Source organism: Leptonotus elevatus, chromosome 4 (assembly GCF_054856555.1).
Source record: "Leptonotus elevatus isolate MCC_2025b chromosome 4, RoL_Lele_1.0, whole genome shotgun sequence".
Classification (NCBI taxonomy): Eukaryota; Metazoa; Chordata; class Actinopteri; order Syngnathiformes; family Syngnathidae; genus Leptonotus; species Leptonotus elevatus.
In genome coordinates, this window is record NC_141242.1 from 21,203,652 (window position 1) to 21,220,028 (window position 16,377).

Sequence of the window (16,377 nt, forward strand, 5' to 3'; positions counted from 1 at the left end):
TTAGGACTCCCATCACTCAAGTCAACTCTATATCCTATAGAGCACTTTAAAGCAACCATCACTGTTGTCTTAACTCATTTGCTCCCCAAAACATATGAAAACGTTATATTTTAAATATTACCATGCTCTCAAAGATGTATTTATACGGGTTTTTTTGTTTTGTTTTTTATAATATAGCATATAGAAGAAGGCTTTGATGCAGCCTCTGAACTGAAGGGAATGCATGAAACAATGGTGTTATTACAAAAACGGCCAACAAGTGGCAGCAGAGTATACAAAATCAAGCAGGGCCATGTTGCAACAAGTTGTATCCCCCACTGTTGGAAACAGATTTGTGAATAATGATGAAACTTAGCTATATACTAATGCTAATTGCTGCAAAACGGAAACAGATCAAATATACTTTTTTTTTCCTGATGAAAGAAGAGACTCTAATCTTTCTTTTGATAGGTTGCATGTATTTATTATAATTTTTTAAAAACCGCAATAGAACACAAGAACAGCCGGGAGCGAAGGGGGCTGCTTCAGTGAAAATGGCTAAGCGTGAATGAGTTAAGATGGAACCCAGGGAAGCAGGTACAATGAAAACAGTAAATGCCTCAGAATTTAACCCTGTGGAACACCATACGTTCTGTTATACATGTGAATTCATATTGCACATATTCGTCCAACCACTTACGTTTATTGCTCGACATAGCTAGAATGAAGAGATTACAAAAAATATATAAATCACACAACGTACCATCACAACAGTCAAATGTCGACTACTGAGTACACCAAATTCCCTACAGCACGGATACGCCAAGCAATGTAGTGTGATCACCTGTAGCCAATGATGGCCAAGCGGGGCATATCATCACAAATCATTTGAGTCGGGTGTGTGTCTTGACCTCTGCCGAACACCTTGTGTTTAATCGAACCCAAATTAAGAACCACTGATCTAAAGCAGGACTATAAGATGACAATTGGATAAGATTTGTAGTACTGTATTCAAAGTGTTCAATGTTTTTTTCTTATTTAAATGCAGTAACATGTCGTTATCTGCTGATTTTCTTTAGAACACATTGTTTACAGATTTCTTGTATTATAAATACACTGTAAATACATATGCTTGCAAAATATATAATAAACATATACCACATGGTGCTACATTATTACTATGAATTGTGCATATCTGGCTGCATGGTACCAAAAGGTGAGGCAGGAACTTCTTGTTCAAAAACATATTGTTACTCTTTTCAATTGTTATAGGCCAATTTCTTAAACCAGTTACTCTAATTGGTCACGGATGGCGTAGTGGTGGCTGGCGAACGCATCTGGTACCTATACATGTAGAGTGGGTTAAGTCCCAACTCACTGATGATGTGAATGTGAGCGTGTATCAGGTTTTCTGTCTTCATATGCTCCCTGTGACTGGCAACCAGTCAGATGGAATATGCTCCAGCATCTCATGACCTTGAACAGAATAATAGAGTAGAACAGCTTGACTGTCATTAACATGTTCAATGGAATTTAAATTGCCCATCCATCTGCAAAATAAAGCATAAAAAGGCTAATCGAGACATAAAGAACAGAAAGACACCAAATCACACATTCATCATTGAGATTTGTGCAGTTCTGCCAGTAAAGTGACAACTGACAATCTTTTGGGCTTTTTTAATGACCCTTCACCCCCCACTGAAGATGCTCACACAATGGAGTAGATCTCTGCTGCTGACCTGTTGGCGCTGGTGACAAACTGGTGGGGTCAAAACCATAGGACCAAAGTGATGTAATGTGACCCCAGAGTGGAGCGGTATAAAAATAGATAGATGGGATTGCTCTATTTTGCTTATGTTCATAATATCCGATCTTGTGTGTATTTTTGTTGGCACTTTACAATGATCACTGTTGTTCGTTTTAAATACTACAATACCCACAATCCACCAGGCTAAGTGACGGAAACCTTTAGTACGTATCGCGTACGTAAACGTCGCACTGTGTCATCTGTACCCGGTCCGGGTTTAGGAGGTAAGGATTGTTGTTTATTTAAATTAAACATGTTTTAAATAATCAAGCTAAATCTGTCAAAAAATAGTAACTATTGTTTGACCTCCCAGTGAATCGATTTGTGATAGTTTCCTGGTTGAGTTGGGCACGCCTATATCGGTTAGCTAGCCGGGGCTGTAGTGCTGTGTGCTAGCCCAGTGAAGATATTAACACTTTGGGACATAGTAGTTTAGCAACCGTTGAAAGGGTCAGTAAACTACTCACTTAGCTGTAGGGATACAGTGTTACCTGGAATTTAAAGGTGCTGGAAGGCATGAAACTCGCTATAATGTGTTAATGCTAAAATAGCGCGCACCACCGTTGGCGGGGTGGCTCACCAGCTAAATGCGAAGAAGCCATAGCTAAGCAGGCAGGCATGTCTGCCATGAACGTTAAAAATAACTTGGCCATCCGTCGCCCTTACTGACCTGTTGAGTGAGAGGAGAAGACCTTGTTAAACTACGTTTTATTGAGCCTTGTGTGTTAAACTACGTTTTATTGAGCCTTGTGTTCAACTATCATGCCCACTAGCGTATCCCCTCAAAAATGCTCGAAAGCGGTAAAGTGAAAGTGTCATACAAGTAGACGGCTGGATGTCCCGCGTGCTAACCTAACGAAATGCCCTGATGTGTCACCCAGACTCGTTTATCAAGTTACTTTAGCGTCGTAATCTTTCATAACTTTAAACACATTGACCGCCATAGATGAAATGTTGTTCAATGAACAATGCAATCATTCTGGTCTTTTCCCCTAAGCAAGGCGCAATTATTTAGGCCAGGTCACACCATTATGACCAGGCGCGGCGCAATACTGGGGCCAGGGGGTGCTAAAGCCCCGTCAGAAATCTGTGTAGCAGTGACAAAGCCCCGCCCCCAAACATCATTATATCCAGTAGCGTTTTTTTTTTTTAATGCAAGTTTTTATATTTATTATTATTATATCATTAGATCTTCCAGTGGGTATGTTGAGGCTGATCCATTTGATATAAAACGAGTTCAAACACAGAAAAGAACATGCCATCGGGCCACCATGAAATGTCAACTCTGGTAACATCATTTATTGGTCATGTATTCAAATCACCGAAACAGGCCAGTTAATTTTTTGACTCGTGTACCAGGATGGCTGAATGATGGGTGCCATTTGAAATCGTATCTAAAGTTGAACACACGTCAGTATACAGGTCACATGACCTCATTGTGATCCTTTTTATTTCTCTCTATGTCCCCTATGCAGTGCTATTCAGGATGCAGGACTCGCCGCCTTTGTGGGAGCAGATAGGCACTAGTTTCGTGCAACACTATTACCAGTTATTTCAAAGTGACAGAGCAAAACTGGCTGATCTGTATGTGAGTGCAATTTTGGATTTATATGGAACTTTCAACTTTAAACCATGCTGTTTTTTATGTGCAAAAGAAGACTCCTAAAAATAGTGCCGTAATAAAATCAAAAGTTGGCAGGATTTCATTTTATTTAATACATTGTACAGTGATTTTAATAGATATTTTTGTTCTTAAAAACATTCAAACCAATAATTTTACCGGGGCTGTCAACTCACAAATGTACAGAGGTGGGCATCGTCATTAACTGGAATTGATGATTGATGGAAGTGCCCACCTTTTGGCGTGTGCTTCAGCACTTTCAGTGAATGCTTGATAATAAGAAGCCTTGAAAAAATGCACAGTTTGAGCACTGAGTGAAGCAGGATTACTTCTGTCGATCGCGGTGAGTACACACGGTCCTTCTCAATTTGTGTATTTTTGTGAGGCTTCGTATTATCAAGCATTCGCTGAAAGTGCTGAAGGTAGGCACTTTCATCAATTCCAGTCAATGACGATGCCCACCCCTGCAAATGTGTATATGGTTATAATTTATAAACTCCCACTTAAACTGTTGTTTGTCTGCCACACAGATTGCAGAGTCGTTATTAACCTGGGAAGGGGAAAAAATCTGCGGAAAAGATGCAATTACCAAGAAACTCCTTGTAAGTTGATCTGACTATAATGCTTGCATGCCTGCTGATATTGATTGCTGACAGTTAACCTAAGCTATAGGAACATGCCACAGTATTGTTACCTTGCTAAATTTTTTAAAATTTGTCATTTTTAGACACTTTTTTTGCCTTCATTATTTTAAGATACTGACCACCTCTGTTAAAATTGCCAAAGTTCCACCCTTTTATTACACAAAAACAGGACATTATGTCAAAAAACTGCATATACACTGCTCACAAAAAGTTAGGGATATTTGGCATTCAGGTAAAATTTCAGGTAGAGCCTAAAATGCATTCAAACATTTACAGGTGAACTTAATGTAAACCTTATCTAAGGTTTTGTATGCACATGTCCATCTGTTAATGTTTCAGTACTTTTTGCACAATTTGCTGTTCTCTAACGAGGATCTTAACGGCAAAAATGCACAAATGGCAATGCTCCAGCTCATCAAGGTCGCATCATCAGGGAACGGCTATTGGAGACCGATGTACCTCAAATGGAATGGCATGTACTTTCTCTAGACCTGAATCCTATTGAAAACCTGTGGGATCTGAGTAGCTGTGTAGAGGCTTGAAACTCTGCACCCCAGAATCTCAATGACCTGAGGGTCTGCCCTTCAAGAAGAGTGGCATGTCATGCCTCAGCAGACAATGAGTCGTCTTATGAACAGCATGAGACGTCGTTGTCAAGCTGTAATTGATGCTCAAGGCCAGGGCACATGACGAGTTATTGAGAAGCTGAAAATGTTTTGTTTCAATGAATTGTTTGAAATGAGGAAATCACTAGTGGATCCTTCTACTTACATGTCTTACTTTCATGATATGATATCACTGTAGTTGAACTTTTTACATTTTCCATAAATTTTACCGGAAAGCCAAATATCCCTAACTTTTTTGTGAGTAGTGTATATAATCATATATTATGATTCAGTTACTGGATTGGTCTATAATGTGCAGTGTTAAGGAAATGGGGATGCAACAATGCACACAGGCTGGTCTCTAAGTTGGTCGCAGGCTGCAAAGTATGAGCTGATCTGTTTTTTGTGATCAGCAATGAAAGGAACTGATCAACATGCCATTGTGTACTTTTCTACGGAAATTGGCCAATTGATCGTAGCACCACTAATTGCAAGCAGTGATTTTTAATTAATGAAATATATTGAGCATTTGGTTTTAGTGATTTCTGAAAAAAATGACTTTAGCCATTTCAGGAAGGTGATAGAATGATGTGAATATCACTGCATCTACATACACAATTAGCAGCAAATACGGTACAATACAAAGGAAAACATTTCTATAGGGTTCAAGTAGAAATTCACAAAGCTACTGCTACCCTTGTATGGTAATTTTCAGAAGTTGAATCGAGGCTACTGAACTCTTTTCTTTCAGTCATCGATTCTACTTTTGTTACCAAACTTGGCCTATTTTCCCTAGCCACAAACGAGCACACAAAGCAATTTCTCCTTTCATTTCTGTTCAATATGCATAAACACCACTTTTGCAATGGCTAGATTTTGCCTCACTATCACCATGACAACAACCTGAGCTGGCCATGAACTGGTGACACAATTCATTCATTCAGTCCTAACTTAAATGTATGATTTAGGGGTGTGAATTGCCTAGTACCTGGCAATTCGATCCGTATCACAATTCATAGATCACGATTCGAATCGATATCGATTAATCCCGATACAAATCTATAAGTTGATTATTGCGATATTTTATTTTATTTTTTTAACTCAAATTTAGAAAATATTAATCAGTAAACACGTGCATGTGCAGTGTAAGATTTGTATGAAAATTTGTTTTGTTTGTCTGAAAATTCAGGCTTATATTTTAACAATCTGTTGCAATCTGTTTTATGCTTGAACATCATTGAAATAAAATATTAAAGCTGTTAATGCTCCATTAACATAACATTCTTCCATGCTTAACGTGTGAACCCTAAGTAAGACGTTTTGTTGAATATTTCCATCAAAACATTTATTTAAACATCGATTCGGATGCATATCGAATCGATTCAAGAATTGCGCGCTGTAATATTGCGATATATTGCCCAATCGATAATTTTTTTTAACACCCCTATGTTTCATTGCAGAATGCAGCCATAACTGAATTAATAATTACCCATTTCATGTTGTGCTGTGCGTCTTAACGTTCATCTCAAAAAGCTGCAAAAATTGCAATGTAGATCAAGCTCTCAAAGCAAATGTATCTATCTTAGCAACATGCATCTCAACTGTATGGTGTATTAAAGGGACAGTAATGTGAAAAATCTTTTTTTGGGGAGCTTTTAGCCATGTTGAAATGCTAATTGCTCACCAAAAACATCACCAAAATGGTGTTTTCCTCCTTTCGCCCCTCTATGAGAAATTCTAGGTCATTCTGCTCTCCAAGCACCAGCCTCTCCCAACCTGAGAAAACGAGCGGGTGCTCACTTTATTTTCATTAGGTGTGGACCCACCCCCACACCGCCTCTGCGGACTAAACGCATGCCCACTTTCTCTGAGACCTCCATGCTCGCAGGATAGTGACAAAAGTAGCCTTTATCAGTAAACATTCTGTCCAAACAAAGCAAACAATTATCCTTCACATTTGCAATGCCAAAGTGCAATGGCAATTGGCCGTCTTAAAATCCCAGTAAGGTTCTGGCTGACACTTGTGTAAACTACAAAAGCTGTAGTGGTTAGCGCGCTCGCCCTGTAAGCAGCAGGTTTCCTGGTTCGCGACCCACTCAAGGTTGTTGTTTTTTCCCTATTTCTTCTTCTTTCGTCTCTCTTTTTCCCTTTCCTCCCCTCCGCCACTACGATTTCTTGCGGCAAGGAGCCGTTTTGTTTCAAATGTTTATTGAAGAATAGATGGCTTGCGTGGCCATTCAGAGGAGTGCTCAAACGCAGCGCTCCAGCAGCAGCCGGCTCGGATGCGGCAACCACACGGGGAGAAATGGGGTTTTACTGAACCGGGGGTTTTACTTCCACATTAGAAAAATCATCATTATATGCCTATAGTTAACTGTGGAAGGGGCTTAAAATACTGTGATCTTATCCCTTTAACTTTTCTTGTGTTTGTGTGTATGTGAGACAGAATCTGGGCATCAAAAAAATAGGGCATACTATAACAGCACATGACCACCAGCCAACCAGAGACAGCTGCATCCTGAGTATGGTTGTAGGACAGCTAAAAGTAAGTAAAGCTACAAATGCAAAATGATCTGTACCTGTGTTTTAAATAAGATTGTCATGAGGGCTGCAACTAACGATTATTTCATTAATTGACTGATCTGTCAATTCTATTTTCAATTGATGAAATGATAAAACTTTTTTTTTTCAGGAACATACCTGAGCTCTTGAAGTAATAAATAAAAAAAGTAAATGTTTAGCTCAAATTACAATAAGCCACACAAAAATAAAAACATTTGCTCTACAATATCTGCTTAAAAAAAAAGTTTTTTTGATCGTCTGTCACTAAACTGTCTGACTTGTCAGTCTCAACTGCCGCATCAAGATTTCCAGGCTTGCCCATAATCCAGTTCTTCTCATACAAGGGAGCGATGCCAGGAGGGGTGTGTGTGAGCCCAGGAAACTTGTATTTAATTTTTTAATTACTCGAATATGGTGTAATTGCACATCCATTACAGTAGATTCCATTGGCACTCTCGTTGTCATTGCAAGGCATATTAACTCCACCACTGCAGAGAGTGGCACTCCTTAAAAGCAATTTCAAAACTTGACTCATCTCATGCGCTTTTTCTTTTTCTTCCAAGGAGTCAAGTTCATGTAACGCCATTTTCCAAACTTTATGTAGACATTATACACTATGAGAACATTTTGTCCTCCCAAAAATCTATACCAAAAACAATGTAATCATATATCAATAAATGTCGAAATCATACTCCCCCCCCCCCAAAAAATGTACTAATTTGGTACTGACAATAAACAATGAGTGGTTTAAAATAAAAGTTAATTGATTTCTATATCTTCAAAATAAAAAAAATTCTTGTCACTTGTAACACATATAATTACACTGAGAGCAAGTTTGCTTGTCTCGCATCAGCATGAATAGTATGTATTTTTGATTGAAAATGAGTACTTCCCGTTGAATGCAGTGGCAAACAAGGGTACTAAGGCACGATCTGTGTCTCCTTCAATTGTGCAGGCATCACTTAAATGTTTTGTTCTAGTGTTGTTGCCGTAGTTATCGATCAAAGATGGACGACTTGATGCGCATGTCAAATTCACAAGGCTGGATTCCCCAAAGGCTGAATTTTTTGGGGGGGCGTGCTGTGCAGACAAGTGATGATTGTTTTTTTGAATTTTGGGGGGGGGGTGTTGCACAGCCGCCATTAGCCTAACTGGGAGCATACAGTAGTTGTTGTTGTTGTTGTTGTTTTTACTGCGAGTAAAGTACAGTATTTACATTTATATAGTGCCCTTTTTCTGTTTGGCGATTCAGACAGCCAGCTTACTAATTGCTCGTCGTCACATATCCTGTACCTGTCCTGACGCACCGGCGCATATCTCTGACTATTGTGAATGAAAATGTTTTAGAACTGTACTTTATTTCCTTTGTTGTACATATTTCAATAAAACAAATTATTTGCTTAGTATATATTGAATGCATCGTTCTGATTTTCGCGCTTGCGCTGTCGCTCGTTATTGTTTTTTTTTGTTTTTTTAATTTACTCACAATGTTTTTTACTTGCAATGCATTGTGGTCTTACTGGTCTCTATCAACCCGGTTGAGTGAGCGTCGATGTTCACTACTTTTCAGAGTGCAATGTGGGTAATTTTGAGTGCACTACATTTTCGCTCCCTGGACATTCGGACGCCACTACAATATGGCGTGACCCCTTAATAGGGCACTATATAGGGAGTAGGGTGCACATTCGGACACAGCCCTGAATGGACTGTCGGTCAATGCGCTACTCACAAGCAGCATTGACAGTCCATTCATATGTAAGTCAATGCGTGCTGTCGAGTTCGTTGGGAGTGACATCATGCAGCCGACAAAATTGGCCTTCGGAGGACCCAGCTTTGTGAATTTGGACACAGGGATAGGGTTGGGTGACTATTGATGTTGATTCCTTTTCAAAGTGCGTTGTGGGTAATGTTAAGTGCACTACATTTTTTCTTTTGCCGTGACCCTATATTAGTGCACTATATTGACAATTCCGACGTCACAAGCCAAAATGGTGGTCAATTGGGTGAAAGAAATGTCTCCGCTCATTGAAAAGCATTGGACTCTGGATTGTTGTAATTCGATTTTTGAGGATTATTTTCATTTCAAAATGTGACGAGATGTCGTTTAACTACTATAACAATCTATATGGTTTATTTGATAGTCACAGGCAAAAGCAATACAATCCACTGTTTGTTTTTACCGTAAAGGAAGCATTTGCATTGCGTTGCTTTGGGGAAGTATCAGAAATGACCGGATCCAGTCATTAATCAACAATGCATACATCATTCAAATGTCATATTTATTGTATATGTCAGAGAGCAGGTTACAAGTGATGAAATAATTGCGCGACACAACAAATCAATAACAAAATGTATTGCTTTGAATTATTTCAATTATCGATTTTTATTGTTGTTGCAACCCTTATTGTCACAAAACAAATTGACTGGACTTTTTTTTCAGCTACATTTATGAGTGAAAGCGTATTTGATGGAAGTGATGTGCTGTCTAAACAGCTATTTGTGATTGCAGGCTGACAACGATCAAATCATGGGTTTTCATCAGATTTTCCTGCTGAAGGAAATAAATAGTGCTTGGGTGTGCACCAACGAAATGTTCAGGCTGGCTCTTCACAACTTTGCCTAAACAATTCTTCTACTCTGGTGGGCATGGGCAAGCCATAGTGGTGTAGGGGAGGAAAGAGTTGGCCTCGGCGAGATGGAAGAAAACTCATGCTCCCCCCCACTGCTGTCTGCTTTTGTTTGTTTGACAAGCATGTGAACACCGGAATCTAATTGTCAATCACTGAGCCCAATCCAGACAGTACAAATGCAACTCTTATATTTCTCCGCTGACATCGGCCAACCAATCAGACGCCATCCAAGACGCTCACTTTGCTTCACACCTCTAGTTCATTCTACTCTGTTCCGTTTGATTTTGTTCATCTAGTTTTAGATAAAGCTTGGCTCAGTTCAGTTCAGCATCGCGTTGGATTTAGATGCCATTCGAGTCACTCTAGCCTTTCTTTTTTCATTTTTCTTTTTTCAAGGCCTTTATACAACGCTCCATGCCAGGTTTGCATTGTCATGCCACCAAAGACTCATTTAAGACAGTGTTCGAGTTTGCTGTGCTATTCTACATTTCCCCTTCCAACTGTCTTGTTTTATTACACATAAATGTTGGGCAATTTACATGGACAAAAGCCAAAATTCACAATAAAACCCAGACTTTTTTTTCATAATGCTGTGGACTTGTCTCTGTCTCTCGATGTTCCACAGCACTTTGGCAAACTTGTGTGGGAAGATTAAACCTCAGGATTCACACAGGAATACTGCTGAACTAAAGGTTTTGGAAAGAGCGGTGGTCCAAGATTCAAGAGGTTTGAACAATTATAAAATCAGAAGTTAACATACTTTTTGCATTTACTGTTTACATGTTATGTTCACTACAATTATGGAAACAATTGTATGGCGTTAGTTATAAAAACAAACAAAATGACTTGACTGGCCTTTTTAATTGGATATCGGGAAATATGGTTGGTTGCGTGGCTATAACTGTTCCATTTATCCAGGACAATCCGTGTCGACACATCATTTCTCGAAAAATCCCAAACGAAGACGCCTGAGGTAGTACTATAGCTATGTGATCAAATTTAAAATTTGATCCAATGGCTCCAAAACTAGATTTTAGTAAATTAAAATTTGAAATTTTAATTTACTCAAATCTAATTTTGGAGCCATTTATTTAAATGGGGGATAGTCTACTGTTTTTTAAGTGCCTTTATCCTATTTCCAGGCAGACAATTTAAGATGAACCTGAAGTATATATATTGAGGTTTCTTTTGCAAGATATCAAAATATATTTTACGACGTAAGTCTTAACGAGGTAAATTTTGGAAATAATAAATCCAATTGTGGTGCGTTGCAAAAAGACAACAATATGGCGCCATCTACTGTCAATGTTATCCAGTGACTGACTTTGTTTTTCTACTGATTTCCACTATAAAATTCAACCCACCCCTCTTCTCTAGGTCTTTCTATCTGCGCCCGTTGCGATACAGAATTTGTGGTGCAGTCAAGAAACGTTTTATTTTCTGAGTACGGACAGGTAGGAACACCTCTGACTATGTGCCGATAGGAGTCGGATCGTAAATCGGACACACCGGAAGTTTAGACGGTTGCTCCGGGTGAACGAAGTGACAGCGTCACTTCAATCCAAAAATCTTCCTCACCCCCTGATTATATCACGTTAGTTTGCCCATTCTCTCAGCCATGGCGTTCAACGCTAGTATTGATGAGGGTGCGACAAAGCATCTCCGGGACATACTGAAGCTCGACCGTCATGGTAACAGTACTGGTGAGTTTGACCGTGAATGCAAAGTGGAGGCGTTAGTCTAGGCCGCAGAAGCTAATGGAAAGCTAGCTAACCAGACCGATGCCGAGTTGATGGAATTCTTGCTTATTTTCGAACAATGACAACTTGGTTGTCAAATTAACAATATGGCAGATTGAAACAATTTCGCGCAACTGTCTTTAATTAATTGGAGACGTTGGTCTCACAATGCGCGCCGTAATCGTCTTGTTTCTGGCATTAGCTAAGACGGAAGTTAGCATCCATTCTACATTTCTGCCAAGTTATTTGCTTGACAAGGAAAATGTGCATGTCAAAACTATCACTTTGTTTATTGACTACACGCCTTGTTTAAAGCACTTTATCATACCTGTAGATAAAGTGAATGAAATGATAGCGAGTTTAATTTGTGTTTTGCTGCTGCACTGGTGCTATAGGCTAAATTGGAGCGTGTTGTGAGGATGGAACTTAAACGTGTCAATTTGCAAAATATAAATACGTACATTGTAGTGACGTAAGTAGAACTAGATTACATTACGTTATTGTCAAAATACACGCATGATTTGTTTGCTTCGGTGCAAAGCACGTTGGGTATCAGACACGGACGGACACAAGACAGGACACGACACGAGTAAATCCCCTGTTTGAGATACTAGATACAAAGCTTCCATGTCTTATCACTCCAGCTTACTCCAGCTCACATCATTAAAAAAAAGAGAAAACTGAGAACAGAAATGCGGTGGCTGCGCGGGAGCTTATGCAAATTGAAACTGCGCCCATAACTATCAAGTCTCAAGTAATAGCGTTCAAACAAAGGAACAACACGAGACACACAACACTATTAAAGGGATACTTGACTAATTGAGCCATTTTAGCAGTAAAAAGTTAACATTTTGTTAGAATTAACTTGATAACTTCATTATTTTCATGTACAATTAATACATTTAATGCTGGGTTTACACCAAAAGCCTTTGAAAAGACTCTTAGAAGACTACCATCTCACACTAGCTCACATCTAAAGACTAGTCATAGAGTTTTTAGTCTTTAGCTTAGTCTCAGACTGAGGTTTTTATAAAGACTGAGTATTAGGAGTGTCAGCGCGTGCGGCCATCGACCGGTCAATCCTCAAATACGGGAAAGAAGACAAAATATTTTTTGTTTGCACCATTTTACACTGTAGAGTACCGACATATCAATTTTGGGCCATGTCGCCCAGCCCTCGTTCGTATTTAAAAACTAAATGTAATGTAATTAAATGTAGTTAAGCTTTATTAAATCATTATCCAATAACATGATACAATGTGGTCATCAATGACATTTATGTGTAAACACTGACACCCAATAAGATGTCCAACAAGCAAAGAATTCCGGAATCAACTTCTCAGTTTTTGTGTGCGTTTATGTGGATGTGTTTTTTTTAACAAACGAGGCAGTGTAACCAGATTGATAATTGTGATTCACTCACGGGAGTTCTTCGCATTATCAATTTGGTCCTACCTAAAAAAGGTGGGCGGACACTCACTCCCGTGTTTGGTGTTTAATTCAAACAGACACTTGCTTGCAGCGTTTTTTGTTTTTGTTTTGCTTGCCTCACCACAACATCCTATTTTGGCCGAATGCCGAAAATGGCAAAAAATCGAAAATTTTCGGTGGCGGAATATTCTGTGTATCACTACTCGCAATGGTTAAGAATCACCGTCTAGACGCTATATGTTAAATTGACCATCCAGCCAGGATGAGCCATTTTCCACTGAAACACTTTCCCTGCATTTTTTTTAACAGGAAAATGATATTAGCTTTTTTTAATTTTCAGTTTAATCAATTTGTTTAGGAGAAAGCAGTTAAATAACTACTCAAAATGCCCCTTTCTACTAAGCAAAATGGCCACACCCACCTCCATCTTCCCATGTCTTGGTGGGAGGAACTGGACACAACTTGTTCATTGACAATCATTGTACACAATACATACATGGCTAATAATAATGTTAAAAAAAAATCTTGCCCACTAAACTTGTAAAAAAATATAAAAGCGATCAGCACAATGTGACTGGCTAGTCGACTGATCTTGGCAGCCCTACTCACCACTTCGGTCAGTGCGTTTTCTGTTCAGTTATGCTAAATAGCCCAGCAATTCCAGTAAAAAACAAACAAACAAAAACTATTGATATTGTTCAAAGACAGCTGTTGTCAATGTACAGTAAAAACAAAGGAATTGGCCTAAATGTTGCACAACTTTTGTTTTGGTGACTTTGAAGTAAAACTATCCAGTTTTGCTTAAAAGCTTTTATGGTACACAATATTATTGTTGATGGACAGTGTGTTCATCTACGACAACTATGCATTTCTATTTGAGGATGAATAATTGTAATTTTGTGTTACGTAGACATGTGTTTGACCCCTTTTTTCAGTCCTAATCAAACCCACCACCTTAGAGAAATGCATTTTATTCCTCAGATGCAGAATCAGGTGATGGTCAAAGACGGTTGTCCTTTAATGGAGAGCTGAACGGGCTATTAGGAGTAGCTGGTTTTCTTGGAGGTGGCGATTTGACATCAGACTCGACCAGACCTATCTCCACAGTTAACAGCGTTGCTCAAGAAATCCAGATAATGTTTGTTTTTTTCACAATTATTCAGTTTTGCCTCTTGAACAATTAGTATCCAATTATTTTAATTTCCTTCCATTCCTGCATTTTTAACACTAAAACTGTTAAGTACTGTATTTTGTTGTTGTCTTGAGTTCCAGATGACATAATTTTATTTCAATGACTGCTCCAATTTCAGTCATCTTTCTGGTGATGATCATTCGACCTGTATCCCCATCACCTCGGACAATGTGGAGATTGTGGCGAGTCAGGAATCAAGCACCAATAGCAAGGCCCGAGGTAGTAACATGGTAAGATTTTGAAGTGTGTGTTTTTGCAAAGTGTATGTGAACTTCTGGCTTCAACTGTACATAGGTCAATGTTGTATATGGACCATGTTCACATTTTTTTGTGTCAACAACTCCTCAAAATTTGGTTTTAAGTACCTCCCGCATGTCTATCCTGAGAAGATAAACATAAACCTTCCCAATGTCTCAAGAGAAGGATTTTTTTTAAATGGTAAGGAGAATTTAGCATTGAAGGAGAATTATTATCCATTATTTAATTGATTACTCTGGTAATCTGATAACACTATACTCCCTTCAAAATAAGCAACTAAACAATTTTCTTATTCATTTTCATGTCTTGTGCTCATTTGCTGGGTCAAGTACTTCTCGTGGCCGTTTAGGCTGCTCTGATGCTCCACTGGCAGTGGACAATGAGGATAAAAAAAAAAGAAAAGACCCAGCTGTGTGCCATGCTCTTTCTTTATTTTTCATGGTCATTTCCCACAACAATCACGTCAGTTTACTTTTTACTTGCACTCGATCACGCTTGGAGATGTTGATAATAGACCTTTTTCACACTTCTGCATTTTGTGGCCGGAAATACGCAATCGCTGTGGAGCGAGACTTCCGTTGTGGTGCACAGCGACTGTAACAATGCCGCAGGCTAAAAATAAAACCCACTGTGTCGTACCGGGACAGAAGTAGATTCGAGCAATTCGGAAGGGATGGAGGATCATATTTTTTTTTATTAGGAAAGGGCAGCATGCAAGTCTACAGTAGCATTTCACCTCCGAGGATTTCGTGTAGGGGCTAAAGGGAATCTGTTTGATCGATGCCGCAAACAAATGAGCCTTCGCCGAAAACGTGGTCATCCATTACATATTGGGATTATGACACGCGTACAAAAACACAAACGCACATCACACGTTACCATCATTTTCATGGAAAACAGCCTATAATACTGTGGCGCTCTCCAGGCAGTGAAGAACAGTTCACACTTTTATTTCTGGAAGCAGAAGATCTCGCTTACATTCACTTCAACGCCACGCAATGTTGGAAAGTTATTATTCTACATGTCATGCTCAATCACAGTATCACATCAAAACTAGAATGACCACATAACAGCAAACTAGATAGCATCACTGATAACTAATAAAGCAAGTGGACAGGGCAGCTTTTTCATGTTGAAAAAAACCCTCAACAAAAAACCCAAGGTATCGGTACGGTGCCGATACCGCAAAATCGGAATTGGGGGCCCAAAAAAAAACGTTATCGGAACAACACTAGTGATGAAGTATTTTCTGTTTTTTGTGAAAAAGGTCCATAGGCATGCTTTAATGCAAGCTATGCTAAGTTAGCCGGAGAAGCTTTAAAATGGACCATCAAATTTAACTGGGCATGCATATTCAGTGCTTTGCTTTGCTTTGTTCTGCTCCCATGAAATAGTGATGTAAGCTACTGTGATGAGGCTTAGGGTTTTTAAGTACTAGTTTATGTAATTTTCCTCACCTCCGACAGACTCATCTTGCATACCACCATCCTATGTTCCCCTAGTGTAGCTACACTTGCATTTGGAAACCTCCTTCAGATTACTGCACAAATTGTAATCCAGCTGCAGGTTTCTACCGCCGCTCTTGTAGGTCACCCTATGCTCCAGCCTCTTCTGGAACAAGTGTTCACTCCAGCCATTTACATCCTTATGGCAAAGTCTACCACCATCTTTTGCCCCTCTTTGTTCCTTTCCTGGATATCAAATTTACAGATCAGTTATTCGTCACTCTGTTTCCTTCACCACCATGTCCGTTGAAATCTGCACTAATCCAGACACCTGTGATGCTCAGAAATACCTGATCTAGCTCCTTCCAGATGGTATCTTTTTGTTCTAGTTCACATCCTCGTTGCACTATAATAACATTCCATAGCGCTGTCTTTTCAGTTTGTAAAGAAGTTTTTCCCTCAGA

General features: G+C 39.2%; 2 protein-coding genes across 4 annotated transcripts in view; both read left to right on the forward strand.

The window, feature by feature from the left end:
• Nucleotides 1-1,945: 1,945 nt before the first annotated feature.
• nutf2 (nuclear transport factor 2) lies at nucleotides 1,946-10,436 on the forward strand. 2 transcript variants are annotated; one of them, XM_086074640.1, is made up of 5 exons: nucleotides 1,946-2,010; nucleotides 3,262-3,374; nucleotides 3,938-4,009; nucleotides 7,103-7,201; nucleotides 9,728-10,436. In XM_086074640.1, exons 2-5 carry the CDS (start codon nucleotides 3,273-3,275, stop codon nucleotides 9,839-9,841), a joined length of 387 nt encoding a protein of 128 aa, XP_085930766.1. In that variant the 5' UTR covers nucleotides 1,946-2,010; nucleotides 3,262-3,272; the 3' UTR covers nucleotides 9,842-10,436. The 2 variants fall into 2 exon arrangements, with proteins under 2 accessions (XP_085930766.1, XP_085930768.1); XM_086074642.1 differs by lacking the exon at nucleotides 1,946-2,010 and adding an exon at nucleotides 2,131-2,236.
• A 912-nt stretch (nucleotides 10,437-11,348) lies between these two features.
• edc4 (enhancer of mRNA decapping 4) overlaps nucleotides 11,349-16,377 on the forward strand; it is a 38,006-nt gene continuing 32,977 nt past the window's right edge. For both annotated transcript variants that reach the window (XM_086073869.1, XM_086073870.1), the window contains exons 1-3: nucleotides 11,349-11,551; nucleotides 14,000-14,156; nucleotides 14,329-14,440. In XM_086073869.1, coding sequence (XP_085929995.1) covers nucleotides 11,467-11,551; nucleotides 14,000-14,156; nucleotides 14,329-14,440 — 354 coding nt within the window. In that variant the 5' untranslated portion in view covers nucleotides 11,349-11,466. The remainder of the gene's footprint in view (nucleotides 11,552-13,999; nucleotides 14,157-14,328; nucleotides 14,441-16,377) is intronic.

Bases quoted from the DNA above. Each gene is read 5' to 3' on its own strand.
- nutf2 (XM_086074640.1), top strand. From the start codon at position 3,273: ATGCAGGACTCGCCGCCTTTGTGGGAGCAGATAGGCACTAGTTTCGTG. The intron at 3,375-3,937 runs GTGAGTGCAATT...TCTGCCACACAG, and splicing joins CAAAACTGGCTGATCTGTAT to ATTGCAGAGTCGTTATTAAC. The intron at 7,202-9,727 runs GTAAGTAAAGCT...TTGTGATTGCAG, and splicing joins TGGTTGTAGGACAGCTAAAA to GCTGACAACGATCAAATCAT.